Consider the following 15,956-nt stretch of genomic DNA (forward strand, 5'->3'; position numbering starts at 1 on the left):
GCCTGATATACCTGCTGCTTCTTCCCATATTAACCTGAATAGAGTGCCGAAGTCACGCTCCTTCCAGCAGAGCTCATGGGACCTTAGATCGGAAAAAATATGAATGGCAGTGAATGGGGAGAGCAATATTATCTTTTGTTCCCGTTTGAGTTGCGACATGAAATCTAAATATGTTGTTAATGAATCTAAAACATACATTTTAAGTTCAAGAAAGTCATACTTTGTTGTAAAACTGTTGAGATATAAGCTTTTTAATTACAAATGTTAATCCGAGTTCTGTCCCTTTCTTTATCCAACAACTTCTTCGCCAACAACTGTTGTTTCTTAAGAGGTAATGTCAGATCCTGGTCGTCTTCAGGTGAACATTTCATTCTGCCCTCCACCATTTCACTTCGAAAATACGCGCTACCATTGCTCACTGGCTGTAGCCTTTTATAGGGAGGGAGGGCCAAGGGCTCCGAGAGGGGGGGGTGGGTGAGGTGTGGATTCACATGAACGTACATGAACGCGCAGCCGGACCGGCTTGTAAACAAGGAGCTGGAGATCAACACAGAGAGAGGGTGTGTGAGGTCATGCTATACTCCAGATGAAATTAGACCTCTAGTTCTTCACATAGCAATTTTTTAATTCTTTCAATCTAGAAATGATGAATTTTGCTTATTGTTCCTTTAAGTAAAAGGAGCAATGCCATAGGTTAAAAATATTTTTTTCTTTGTTAAAAATACTTTGTTTCAAGCACAAGTCTTGCATTCAAAATTTAAAGTACAGAAGTACTCAATGTGTAAGTACTTCTCAAAATAATTATAATATTTGGACTTAAATCATGATAGACTAATATATGTATCACTGTAAAGTTGCAGTTGTAAAGGTGAAGCTAATTTTAATCACTTAAAAACTGCAAGGTGTCTTTATTTGTTAATAATATTTTGTATTGATAATCTAAATCTGTAGGGTAACTAAAGTTATCAAATAAATAACTTGAAGTAAAAACTACAGTATTTACCTTCTAAATGTAGTGGGTTGAAAGAATAAGGTAACATCAATCAGTCAGTCCTTTATTTGTTATTTGGCTGCTGATTCATCATTGTTTATGTTTCCAGATGGTTCAGGTAATCCATGGTTTCTGGTTGTGGAATGATTTAACTATACACATCCCAACCTCCTCAAGACGGCCACATGGTTGCTTATCCTGAATGCGGGCTGTGACGGTCTGCAGCCGTCACTGAACGTCATATAGCAGCGTGCCACAGCAGGAACGGGACAGCACCTTATATTTTTACCATCACACCAGTCCTTATTCATTATAAAGCACACATCTCTCCTTCTCTTAAGCCTTCTTTACACTACATGGTTCAAGTGACCCAATTCCAATTTTTTCCTCTGAAGTGGCACAGATCGGATCTGTAACATGAACATGTAAACAGGAAAAAAACCGCATGATATCGGATATTGTCACATCAGATTCAGGCCTCCTTCATATGTGGAAATATATCGGATATGAATCAGATATCTGCCAGTAGGTCTGTAACATCGTACGTCATGAATAATGCGACAAAAGCGCATTTTGATGACGTACTCATGAGCGAGGGAAAGGAAGGAAAGCCGAATAAATCGCACGTTAATCAAAAACTATGAACCAAAAAAAGCACAATCTATCCCGAGTAAGACAAACTGCTTGATCCCCGTCTCCAGTGTACCAGCAGAGAACCTGCAGAACCGAATCAGCGAAAAAACACACCGGGCTACACAGCCTCTCTACCTGAGCAGCTGAAGCTGTGGCTTGCATAATCGGCACACATACACACAGACGTCGCCTCTGCTTGCCAGCCAAACGTGTGCGCAACTGTGAGAAATAAATATGTGAGGTGTACGCTGCTTTTCTATCTTTTTTATTTTTCTTTCTTTTTTTCTGTCAGCGACATACACTCCTAACACAGGACGGGCTGTTTTTATTGACTGAGTTGATTATTAAGCCATAGTGATGCGCGGATCGGCTAATAGCACCCGAATCAGCATATACCTATCAATCATCCAGCCGCACGGACATTTCCACCGCTCTGTGTAGGCTAAGTTTCCTTTTAAATCATGTGGAGAAGCGCCAGCTTTCCAGGTGATTTATTCTTTAATGATTAACTTCAAATATTTAAAATTAGTCCTTAAAATTGCTTTCAGTAATGTAAACATTTCCATGTGCACAGTAATGTCACTGTAGTAAATACCGTGGGACATTTACACAGTGGTCAAAAGTGCTGGACCGGAAGTGTCGCACAAAAAATCGGAAGCTGGCTGTGTTCTGTTTTGCCTCCGTGTCTCCGTGAAAAATAAGGTGAATAACATGTAAACAGCAGTCAGGAGAAATTGGATAAAGGCAACAAATCGGAATTGGGCATCAAGACATGGTAGTGTAAAGGCAGCCTTACAGAATCCTCTGCTCTGTCAGCTCAGCACAAGAAATTCCAGTTCCTGGTATCCCTTCAGAAACCGATATGAAATGGAGATCGTCCATTTTTTTTCCAACACAATGTACAATGGCTGGCAGGATGCTAGTTCTGCTTGTGGCCGTTCTCCATCTTTTACTCAATGTTTACTGATGTCTACATTTGAAAATCTCGACCTAGCTAGCTAACAGCTAGCCAGCTAAAAGTCGGCAGAAGATTTTACAGACTGATGAGTGACTTACTGTAAAGCCACAAACACCACATCCAACCAAAGCCTACCATAGATAGACCAAAAAAAATACAAGACAGACTTAAGAGCCAAACTTAAGCACAAATTTAGCTAAGCTCTTATGTCATCTGAATAAATGGTTGAATCATCTGCATACATAAAAATTTAAACCTTTTCAAAAACAAAAAGATAATCAATAGAAAAGACAGAAAACAACAGGGGCCCTACACAGCTGCCTTGAGTGACACCACATGTAACATGCCACATGTAAAATGGAAATACTCAAGTGAGGTACTCATAATTGTATTTGCAATACTTAAGTAAATCTACTTAAGTTATGTTGGTTACCTATTAATGTCAACATATTGTACTGTGTAATCAACCCGCGTTGCATGAGCTACCTAGCTAACGTTAATATCAGGATACTGTTGTCAGAAGCAAACCCTTGCACAGAGTGTCATTTACAAAAAAGCACTGGGACCCCTTTTTTTCTAATGAAGCACTGTGATGAAGCACTCCCTAGCATCCTGCCACTGCTTCTCTGCCAAAGAAAAACACAATGTGAACACACCCCCTTAGGGTGCCCTTCCAGTAGCAAAAAAGTGATTAGGTGCCCTTAAATGAAGAAAACATGATGAAGTGCCCTCTAGGGCACCTTTCCTGTAGAGAAAATGTGATAAAGTGCCCTCTAGTGTAGCATTCCTATAGGGAAAATGTGAGAAGTGCCCTCCAGGGTGCCCTTCTTGTAGAGAAAATGTGATGAAGTGCTCTCCAGGGTGTCCTTAAAATAAAGAAAACATTATGCAGTGCCATATAGGCTAACTTACATGCTAGATAACTTTATGCGTGTTGATGCCCCACTGCTGGTGCCATTTTTATTTTTTCAAACCCTTCCCCTAAGACAGCCTGAAGGATTGATGTTCTGTGATACACCCAAATTCCTTGAATAACCAACAAACTTGTGAAACTGTGAAACTAATGACTTACCCATCAGTCTCACAGAGCCCCAGTGAATTCTTAGTCATGTTTTTACAAGAATATGTGGGTTGAAATGTAGGCAGCTGAAAACCCAGATGTTCAATAGACTAATGGCTATCAAACAGAATACCACAATACCCAGCAATTTTTATTTGTCATCAAAATACACAAAAAACCCTAAATCCCAAACATATATTACAAAACAATGGGCTTACTCACACACTGAATGTGTGGCTTTCTTGACCTTTTGTCTGGTGCCACCGCCAGCTTAAAATCCCCTTTAACCAACACTTCGGTGACAAATGACAAATCAAAGTCTAATGTCCAACAGTCAGTTATAATGCCGGGTCAGGTGTAATTAACATTCCAGTCTCAAAGTCATTTTTTTATAATCCTATTTTTTTTGCATTACAAGGGACCTATTATGCTTTTCCGTATTTTGCCTCTTATGTAAAAAGTGTCAAGGATGCTCATATTAAATGTGGCCAAAGTTTAAAATAATGAGGTTTATGTATGTAAAAATAATCTCTGTGTGCTAAAACCTCCAGTTTCTCACTGTTCTGTACACTCTGTTTCCATTTTTTTTCTACTCTGGCTACAGTATCATAGTGTGACAGATTTCTTAATATGGTCATCTTCTCCAGGCAGCACTCCTACAATGTGTTTACATCAGACAGCCTACACTGCTACATGACACTACATGCTAAAGTCATGTAAACATGTAAGTTTGGTTGCCAGAGTTGCGAATTTGTCCCCAGTTTTAGACCAGATTCCAGCTGGAACGTGTCCAGTTGTGTTCAGAAGCTTTTAATGGTGATTTTTCATGTTAAAAACTGATGCTATTCTCCGGCACATTCCTCTACTGTAAATACAATTCTAACATACATGTAGCTACATGCTAATGTCAGGTAAACATGTACACTTGGTTGGCGATGTTGTAACATTCTTTCCATTTCAAATTATTTTCCTGTTGGAACATGTCAGGTCATTTATTGGCTTTTATTGGTAATTTTTTACAGTGGAAAGTGCTGCTATTTTCCATTACAGTCATTTCCCCACTGCAAGTACCCTGTTAACTTACATGCAGCTTCATGTTAACGTCATGGAATCACTTAATCTTGGTTGCTGATTTTGTAAATTTCATCCCAATTTCAGGTCATATTTCTGCTGGTTGCCTTTAGAAGCTTTTACTGGGGATTTCTAAGGGTTAGAAAGTGACGCTATTTTCTGTTACAGCCATTTCCAGGCTGCAAGTACATTACGGCAGTAGCTCAGTCCATAGGGATTTGAGTTGGGAACCGCAGGGTCACCTGTTCGAGTCCCCGCCCGGGAGTGTGGACTGGTGGCTGGAGAGGGGCCAGTTGACCTCCTGGGCACTGCCAAGGTGCCCTTGAGCAAGGCACCGAACCCCCCAACTGCTCAGGGCTCCTCACCAAGGGCAGCCCCCTCACTCTGATATCTCTCCACTTTGTGCATGTATAGGTCCTGTTTGTGCATGTGTGTCTTTCGGGCCTGTGTGTAATTGACAAGCAAGAGTGAAAACATTGAATTTCTCCTCAGGGGGATTAATAAAGTAAATAAACTAAAACTTAAAACTTAAACTAATATACATGTAGCTACATGGTAATGTCAGAAAACATGTAATCTTGGTTGCCAGTGTTGCTAATTTTTTTTTTCCCAATTCCAGATCATAATGCTGTTGGAACATGTCCTGTTGTGTTTAGAGGCTTTTATTGGTAATTTTCCCATATTAAAAAGGGCTGCTATTCTCCGCTACGGTCATTTTGGAGCTGCAAGTACAATGCTTATGTACATGTAGCCACATGCTAATGTCAGGAAAACATGTAATCATGATTGCTGATGTTGGAAGTATCTCCCCAATTTCGGATCATTATCGTGCTGGAACATGTCCTGTCATGTTTTGAAGCTTATATTGGTGATTTTTTTACAGTTAAAAGCACCATTATTCTCTGTCAAGTCATTGCCCGACTGCAAGTACACTGCTACATGTACTGTAACTGCATGCTAACGTCAGGAAAGCCTGTAATCTTTTTGCCGATGCTGTAAATTTCTCTCCGATTTTGGATTGGATTCCTGCATGAACATGTCCAGTTGTCTGTGGAAGCTTTTACTGGTGATATTTACAGTAAAAAAGAGCGGCAATTCTGCAATGAGTATGCAGGGATGGCCGGATACAGGAGACCCAGAACTGCTGACCAATCAGAACAGACTAGACCATTTGGGAGGGGGCTTAAAGAGACAGACGCTAAATGGAGCAGCTCAGACAGAGGATAAATACAGGTGTTCCAGCACAGACAGTACAAGGAAAATAATCTATTTTTTGACCATTAAAGCATGTAAACATTTCCTAGTAGAAATGTTAAATACAGTTCTGAAACTGAAATTGAGCATAATAGGCCCTGTTTCACTATCATATAAGGCTGTTGGTGGGACTTACATGACTACATTCTATTGGCAATGGAGTGTAAATCAGTGACAATACTGCATGCTAATGTGCAAACACACAACATTTTACATCATATTTAAGCAATATCACACTCGAGCTCGTGATGTTGTACTGTGGCCTCGTGCCTACGACCGAATCACAGCCGTGACGATATCACAGTACAACATCACGAGCTCGAGTGTGATATTGCTTTTATACAACAGTTCAACAGTTAAATAAGCAAGGTTGATTAAGAAATGTTGAAAAATGAGGACAAAATAGATCATTTAAGCATTTTATTTGTCTTCCGCCAACAAAAATAGTCCCCTCAGGACTCCGCTGTCACCATTGCTATGTAACGCAGACATGGTGCTCCAGGCACTTACTCTTTATACACATTTATCTGCACGTTTCCATTAATTGTGCAGCCGGTGAAATAAGTCTGTGGTGACTGCATGGTGGAGTGTTGCTTCACAGGCACAGCCGACTCTGCCTTCTGATCTGACAGCGTGTTGCTTTTCTCCAAGTCATTGAGCTCCGCTGATGAAACACTGACAAACCTGGATGTGTGCTCAGATGGATTCAGCTTCTCCTCTCCCTCATCTTCCTCTGATGACCATTCATAGTTCAATTCAAAACTTATTTTAGGAAATAAATCCATATTTTTGGCTGTTTGACAGTGGATGAATTAATTAGCCTACAATGCAACTGCTGACCTAACTGACACTAACTGTCAGTTTTGATTTGATTGTTGATTGCAATCAGCTGTGAGGCGGAGTGATACATACACAGTGAAATAACCGTGATGTTGTACTCCAATATCATCATGGTTTTACTGTCTCTCGACCAATCAGATTGCAGGGCTGGAACTAACTGTTGTATAACAGTCTTTACAGCACAATTTCCACTGAAACTAGTCATATATCACATGTTACCTGACAAAAAACTTCTTATCACAATGCAGTTACTTTATGTTATTACCAGTCATATTCATTTTACCTCAGTTATTATGGTAACATTTTATTTTACTGGTCCCATAATTTCCTAGGAAAACAATGATATAGTTCTTTCCAGGAAACACCCAAAGAAATTATTCTGTTGTAATTATGAGTATTATTTAAAAACTTTCATTTTTCTGTAGTGGCTCCTCATCTCCCTTAACACTGCCTGATGGGAATGCTATGAATGTGGATTTTGGAAATGTAAAGGAAACAAAATGTCGGAACAAAGTGCTGCTTTTAAGCAGTGGAAACTGCAGACACACGAGGCTCAAACTATACATGCAAGTCATTATCAGCGTTTGTTTAACACATGGTACATTTGAATTACTGGTCAATGAAATAATAAGACTACACTTGAAAAGCTGCTGTACACTGCTGCACTGTCAAGACCATGGAGTATTTGTGGAGTCGAATAAAATAAAATAGAATAAAAAGAAGAATACAAAAAATCCAATTAAAACCTGAACGTTAACCATCCAACATGAACAACAAATAGGCATCATTAAGACAATTCAATTTAAATTAACCAGCCAGTGTGAAGACTACTGTATGGAGCTGAATCAGTCATTCAGACTTTATCCTTATTAAAAAATAAACCAGTAGATGTCAACCTGAGTGCAAACCACTTTGTTCTAGAAAAGGTGCAAGACCACATGCAGCTGTAATCCAGTGTAAATCATAACGTTTGTAAGGTCAGTTAAAAAAAAAACATTAAATCTAACAATATGAATTGTGATTACTAAAACATTTCTCGAACTTAAAAATGTAAAGAAGTAGAGAACAAACTGTTTCAGACATTAACGATGAAACCTGAGCTCGTACAAGAGTCTGTGTTCAACAAAGAACTGAAAAGGTTGTACTCAAAACCTACCCGATGGGAACTTCTGTCCCAGCTTATTTAAAGGAGCAGTCTGATTTGTGGGAAGTTCCTATTTGCTGTCATTAGCACAATCAGATTTTAGTAATCAATATCAGTTTTACATCTTTGTTAAACCCAGAAATAGTTTCAGAATATGTTTATCTTAGCTTAGCACAAGGACAGGAAGCACAGGGACACCAAGCCTATCTAAGCCTCGCCTAGCTTGGTAAAGAGAAATAAGCATATACACCCTCCAAAGTGCCCACAACTGCCATGTTGTGTCTTGTTTATCGAACAGGTGTGGCAGTTATTATTGGAACCAGGGTTCCCACACATTTTCATGTACAAAATTTCAAAACTTTTTAGGGCCCCTAATAAAATGTTAATTTTGGAAAAGCATGCACTTCACTGTGTCTGCTGCACTTGCTGGCCTGGTTATGATAAATTTCAATGCAAACATGTGCAGGAGAGAGAATCTCCCACGATAAACACTGCCCCACTACGTCACACCTCAGGTCTAAAAGCTCAAGGCTTGGCTGGTATAAGTAATGGAAAATGAGAACAGCGCAAGTCTTCCATCTGTATCAAGCATCAAAAAAGTTATTTAAGTTAAGGTTTTTTGATGCGACTACTGTGCATCACGTCAACGCTAAAATGATATATCCGATAGGGGTGGGGGAAAAATCGATTACGATACAGCAGAGTATCACGATATTTCTGTGTGGCAATATTCTATCATCACACAGAGGTGAGTATAATTTTTTAACAACATAAATGATTAATATTACAAATACAAATGAAACTTCAGGTAGCCTACTAAAATAATATAATCAACTGCTTTTTCAGTCCACTTAATACATTTTGCTGCTGCAGAAAAATGGCTGAGGTGAGATGAACAGACAGAGCAAACTTTATCTTATTAAATAAAATAGATGTTGACAAAGTTTTGGGGGCATAATTTAATACTGAAAACATCATTAATTGTAATATATTGCAATATATTTTATCACAATTTCTGTATAGCTATTCTTGATGGCTGTTCCCGGGTCCTAATCCTGTGAAATTACACTAAACGATAAAACAATATACAACAGTATGCATTTTCAGAGGCAAACCTTCCCACTGAGTAGTATGTTCGTCCATTACATTACAAATGTATTTTTGACAATTTTGTATGGTGTGCGGTGCTTGGTTTTGGCTCAAGACTTTCCAACATAGAGGGTGAGTCACAAACTTCTCATTTTACAGCTAAACAGTACACTAAAATATACATCTGAGAAAAGAAATACGCAATGCAGCAACAGTATCTTGATTCATATTTGATCAGCATTGCCTAGTTTGACAGTTTGACTGCAATTCACAAGCAGTGTCTGACTGATGACTGACAGACACACCTCAGCTCTGATTGATTGTTTTCATTCAGCTGTGGTGGAGTCTAGCAAATTCCGAAAGAGGAAGCAAAGAACATGATTTTTTTTATTTTGAGATTATATATACATTTTGATCAGCACTGATGATGTGGTGTACTTTTGTTTTGTGTTGGCGGAGATAGCAGCCAAATGTTGGCAAATATGTTCCACCATCTGTTTGCAATTAAAAATAAAATGTAAAAGAGGCGGTTAAAAAAAACAGAAAGCCATTGTCACTTCCGGTAAGTGCGAAATTTAAGACAACACTACCCTGCTGAAATTAGTGCACCACGCAAGAAGTAAGTAGTGTACATAGTGTACTACATCTAACGGAAGTCTGCCATTTGAGACATACTCCAAATTATCACCATATGCAAAATACTTATAAAACCACTCCAGCAGCCGTATGCTCGCAAGCAACACAACGCAAAAATTTGCCTCACATTCGGTGTGAGTACACCATTATACATCTATGTACTCACTCCACTAACCTGCTGCCCTGACTGTGGCAGCATTAATTCACTGCTCTGTAACGTGCATGCCATCTGAAATTTACCATGGAGGAGATGCAGAGACTGACAGAGAGTCGGAAGAAGAAGACGAAGAAGCAGAAATTATTAATGAGCCAGCTAATTACTGAGCTTATCACCTGTGTGTTTTTATCAGCTAAGGATGATTTCTTTCAGAAATGACAGCTACCTGTTGCTCACTCTGCTCTCGGGTCTATTCAGCTTTGCCGAGGGTCTTACCCGGTGGCTGACGTGACCTGACCGATCCCCTGCCTGTTCAGCAAAATTTCTGTTGTTGCCATTTTCAAAGTTGTGCCCCTCACGGCAGACTGTCAGTTCAATGCCAGTCTGTTTAGCACAAGCTAACACAACAGCAGCTGCTAAAATCCAACACTGAGCCGTTAAATGGTCCCAACAAACTTACACCAACATGAACATGCGATTCAGTGTGCCGAGAAACCACCAAACATCTGCAGGACATTTAGGGTGACAGTGACATTCACATAATGTAGTAGCCAAGCTGACTGCACTAATGATGGATCTGCAATGTGCAACATTTTTTTGGCCAACACTGGATATCAGAAAAAAAACGCCAGAGACCGTATTGTATTAAGTTGCTGTGAGCTGTAAATTCACCACTTCTAAGCAGAGGAGAGATGACAATGTTTTCACGGAGTCTGACCTTGCAAAGCCTCCCCTCCTCCAGGCAGCTGCCTCTGTGTACACAGCTGACTGCACTGAGGAGCAGCATGAAAGTGAGGACACTCGCTCTGCAGCAAAATCTGGGGACCAAAGCTCCCCCAGAAGTACATTGCACAGCACACTGATTGACCAAAAAAAAAAATAAAAATAAAATAAAAAAATCAATTGCTCAACTTGAAAGAAATCTCAGTAAATGGAAGGGTTTCCGACTGATGATTTGAACCTCCGACTTACAGGGGGCAGCTTTACTTTGTTTAACCACAGTCATATTTTAGTTAGGGGTTGTTTGTAACTTAAGACAGGGGAGGGACTGTTGCAAAAAGGGGGAGGCATGTCAATTTTTTAAGCACTTGGGGGGACTTGTGTTTTGTATTCTGGCTTAGGGGAGGAACATACAAATTCAAAAGGCTGTTTTTTATTTTCTAATTTTTTTTTATTTTTTTTTTTTACCCCAGATTTAAAAAAAACAAAAACAAAAAAACATGCCTTTTAAACCTGATGGTATTGGAGGGCATATTACTTTAAACTTACACCAAAATTACACCATTTATCACAGCCAGAAACTGTAAAAACAAAAATTATCGTGGATTTTCAAATTTCTGACCGTCCTTGGACACATCATGTGCGACAAACTCTTCTGTCAGACAAAAAACAGAACCCAATTTGAGCTTAAAATACTGATATTTTATCAAAATCACTTTATGCTATGTCTTTCATTTAAAATTTGGCCAAAAATAAGGTGTTTGCACGAACTAAGCAGCATGCAGGACAAAAGTGGGAAAAAAAAGGATTTTGTTGTCTTCAACTTTTAACTTTCAAACATCAAAGGGTAGATGTGGGAATAAGCAGAAGACCCACGATACCATATCATCATGATACTTGAGTCATGATACAATATTATTGCTATTGTAAGTATGCTGCAATATGCTGAGTCTTGCAATAAAATATATTGTGATTTTTTTCTTTGTTTAATGTAAATTACATCCCCAAAGGAAAACTTTGTCAACATCTGTTTTATCTTTTATGATTAAGTTTTAAGTATGTTTATGCCCCTTCAGTCATTTATTTGCAGTTGTAAAATGCAACTAGTGAACTGAAAAAGCAACTGATAACGTTTAATTTGTATCTATTATTATTACTAATTTATGTGATTAAAAACATTGATACTTAGCACTGTGAGACAATACAATATTGCCACACAAAAATATCGTGATACTATGCTGTATCAATTTTTCCCCCACCTCTATCAGGAAGTTTTAAAAAAAATCTCCAAACTAATTTATAAGGGAGGGAGGGCATTGCATTTTCAGCCAGGTCACCCAGGGAGGCTGGAGGAAAAATATTTGTAGCTTTGGGGACTACCAAAATAAATAAATAAAAAAGAGCGAGAGAAAAAGAGAACAGTCCCTTATTAATTTTAACACAGCCACAAATAGATACATTACCTTATCCCTGTGCATCCTGCAAACAGCTGTTTAAAAAAATTCACTCACTTGCTTCCAAAACAAACGCACTATCAGTGCATAGTGTAAAGACCACTATCAGATCTTTATAAAAAGAGGTGGCGGTGGTTGTGGGAAATGCAGTCTTCCTTCCTAGAAACACCACCGCTTTTGTAAACAAGGGCTGTCAAAATTAATAGGAGATGAAAGCTCCTGTCTCAACTTGTATGGTTTCAGGCTCTTCACCAGATGTTGGAAAAGATTAGATTTTTTCCCTGGGACACTGTCATGTTGAAACAGGACAGGGACATGTTGTGCACAAGATGGAAATAGGACTGTTAACTGGTCTATGCTTTCAGATTCAGCAGGGCTAGCTGTTTTCTCAAACTGTGGGTTTGATTGTAAACAAGTATATTTCACCTAATCAAAAGAAACATGAACTATAATTAGCATCCAGCTTCATCTGTGCTCCCAGGCCTGACACAAGCAGGCAATCTGGGATTTCCTGATTATGTCCTACAACATAACAAGAGCTGCCATAAAAATGGAAAAGAAAATACAGTCAGTGATGATTTCCTTCAAGTGTACTAGTAGCTATAAATATCAACAAAATCACACAGGCATAGGGAGGAAATAAAAATAACCCAATGAGTAAAATGGAATAAAGGCATCAAGGAAATTAAAAAAAAAAAGGAAATGATAAACCGGTAAAATGAAGAACTGTTGTGGGCCCACAAGGGCTTTTCTATCATCATCTCAGGCCAGCCTCATCATTCCATCACCTTTCTATCTCCGTCTCTTCTCTTCACATCAGCACCACTCCTCCCCTCTGCCCAATCACCATCCCTCTCTGTTCCTCCTTCCATCACTCCATCCACATCTTGTTGCCTTCAGGCGGAGGATGAGTCTTTGGCGGCTGGACAGAGGGACAATACACTGTGTCTACAGTAAAACCTTCCTCTCCAGGTCATCTGAAGAGAAACAGAGTGAAGATTTAACATTTATGGTGTTCTGTTTAAGAGTCACAATCAAAGTGTGTTTCCGAAACATAGCAACATGAGCCCAAACATGGTATAAGTGTACTTTTTACTTATTTGTAACTGAAAGGAAACTGCCTCTAGCTGCTTGGTTGGCTTTTAAACAGTACCAAGACTGAACTAATCCCATTTCACGTTCAGTATTTCCAGCAGAACTGAGCATTCGACATGTGTATGTGTAAATCACCATTCTAATAATGGCTTGTATCTTACACACAAAGTCACCCTTTGTGGGTAAGATACAAGGCTGTGGTTCAGAGGTAGAGTGGATCATCCACCAATCGAAAGATCAGTGGTTCGATCCCAGGCTCCTCCAGGCTGCATGTCGAAGTATCCTTGAGCAAGATACTGAACCCCAAATTGCTCCCGATGGCTGTTCCATCGGTGTGTGAGTGTGTTAAAAAAACAACTGAGTAGCAGGTGGCACCTTGTATGGTAGCCTCGGCCACTATTATGTGTGTGTGAATGAGTTAACGTGACTCGTAGTGTAAAAAGCGCTTTGAGTGGTCACTAGATGACTAGAAAGGCGCTATACAAATGCAGGCCCATTTACCATTTACCACCCTCACACATAGAGTACTGTGCAGATTCTCCACAAGAGGAACTGTTCATTGTCAAACAAATTTGACTCATGCCAACTAGAGGGCTGAGTGTCTTTGGAGATGTTTCAGTACCTGAGGTGATGGAACACCTAAGTAGTTTCTCAATACCCTCCTTTGGCAAATACAAACAAGTTTTTCTTCTAACCCCTTTATCATAAAATGAAAAAAGCCACAGTTCTCAAATGCAGTCACACAAGAACTATGCCAGGTTAAAATAGCAGAACTAAAATGATCCTTAGTTTTATATCACTGTAAACTGAATCTATTTTGTACAGCTGGTTGGACAAAACAAGACGATTGAAGATGTCACTTGGAGATTTTTTTTTTCTCTAACCTTTTATAATCAGGCTAACATTGGTACTGAGTCACTGGCTAATGGTTACCTAAGGCACTGAAGTGTCTTATCATTTTCATAATCACCTTACCGTACCGTCTTAGGTAACTGTTAGCTCGTCACTCAGTGTAGCACCAATGTTATGTCTGATAATAAAAGCTTAGCTAACGTTAGGTCTCTATAGCTCCCTTTTACACTTGCTGCTTTGATGAGCATCAAAAAATATTAAAGCCACTGATGTACACTGTCTTGTGAAAACGTGCAGTAAAGCTCCATGGAGCTTACCACCTACTCATAAACTTGACAACAGCTTTTCTTCATTTCAGTTACCAGCTAGGCTTGCTGACTAGCTAACCTCACAATTTAAAGACTGAAGTGTTATCAAAATGATCAATAACACTACCCACCGTATTCCTAGCCCCAGTGATACCTTCCGTGAACTATGGGCGCTACTTCGGGTGCTGAACAGGAACTGACATTTTCCAATGGCAACAAAAAGCTAACAGTATGCTAATCCTCTATCATAGAACGACTGCGAAACAAAATGTGGAACACGCCAGCAGTTACTTCTCAGACAAAAGAATAATGTGATCATACTTTTGTCATCTCTGACACCCATCTTAAAGCATTGGTTGTTTTCATTTTCAACCAAGCATCTTCGTGATTAGCTTGCCTTGCTACATTAACATGTTAAATTGAACAGAGCTCGAGCTAGTTTTCATGTTAACACACTCAGTGAACATTTAACATTATCCTTTATCAACTCTATCAATTTTAGCTTTGTGTACAGTGAAAAAAAATGTTTAGCCTGTGCAAAATTAATGGGAAACAGCAGAAAATCATCATCCATTGCCATTGGTGAACGCCATCTTATTTGCCAATAGGCCGATAGCAGTCAACAAGGAGAATATCTGCTAATGTGCAGCCAATAAATCGTTGCATGCCTAATACACATAAAAAGTTACACACAACTTAAGTGACAAGGTTATCAGATATTTTGGTTATTTTGTATGTCACGCTTATACATTTTACAAAAGTGGAATATGAGCACAGTTATACTGTATTTCAACTTACTGAGGTACATTTGCATAAAGCAGATGCTAACAACACATGAAAGCTGGTTTTATACCAGGTTTCCCTTAAATATCACCAATGTTAACCCACTCCACCATACTTTGACTGGACAGTTAGAACTGGTGCCAAAAACATGCTGTGTTTTGATCCTGAACTCACTAAATGTTAAGAATTACACTGTAAAATTGATAAGGCTGTTTTCTCACCTGCTGTGTGCCTCTTGGATTGGTTCCAGCACTAACACCTTACACTCTCTCTTGGCTATTTTGTCCAGTGAAATGAGGGTGTGGTCAGGAGGCAGGTATGGGCCTCTGCCCGCTGGAGGTCCGACAGGAGGGGTGATGGCTCTACACTCCATCACACTGCCTGACCTGGAGTCAGCAGAGACACTTAGTCATGGACATGATGATAGACAGACAGGAATGTGTAGATCTGTCTCTAAAGGTCTCTCCTGTCCTGCATAAACTTTGTCTTACAATGACATCATCTGTAATGTGGCACATTTATGAAATTACAGCTGGCTACAATCTGTGTTGCATTTTTAATATTAACATCAGTTTTTGGTTTAGGGTGAGGGGACCCTAACCCAACTTCACTACCACTAGGAAGTACCTCCTCACAGATGGATGTAAAAAATGATAACAATAATTCAAACCTCCAACTATCTATCTAAAAACAATTTTATGAGCCTGGCTTCAAAACAGATTGTTGTGTTTACAGACATGTATTATAACTGTTGTTACACTTCCTGACCAATACGTGTCACTGTGAGATTGTGTATTAGAGAGAGACAGATGCTGAGAGAGGTGTGGCGGAGGGATATACAGAACGAGAAGAAGAAGTACAGAGGTCGAGATGTATGCTACAAGTGTTAAGTAGTGTTAGAAAATAAAGCG

General features: G+C 39.3%; 1 protein-coding gene across 1 annotated transcript in view; it reads right to left on the minus strand.

Moving 5' to 3' along the window:
* Positions 1-6,378: 6,378 nt before the first annotated feature.
* The window catches only part of trappc14 (trafficking protein particle complex subunit 14), a 34,206-nt gene continuing 24,628 nt past the window's right edge, over positions 6,379-15,956 (minus strand). The window contains exons 11-12 of the mRNA XM_049568844.1: positions 15,267-15,431; positions 6,379-12,984 (exon numbers count right to left, since the gene is read on the minus strand). Coding sequence (XP_049424801.1) covers positions 12,981-12,984; positions 15,267-15,431 — 169 coding nt within the window. The 3' untranslated portion in view covers positions 6,379-12,980. The remainder of the gene's footprint in view (positions 12,985-15,266; positions 15,432-15,956) is intronic.

The sequence above is a fragment of the Epinephelus fuscoguttatus genome, linkage group LG23 (assembly GCF_011397635.1).
Source record: "Epinephelus fuscoguttatus linkage group LG23, E.fuscoguttatus.final_Chr_v1".
Lineage (NCBI taxonomy): Eukaryota > Metazoa > Chordata > Actinopteri > Perciformes > Serranidae > Epinephelus > Epinephelus fuscoguttatus.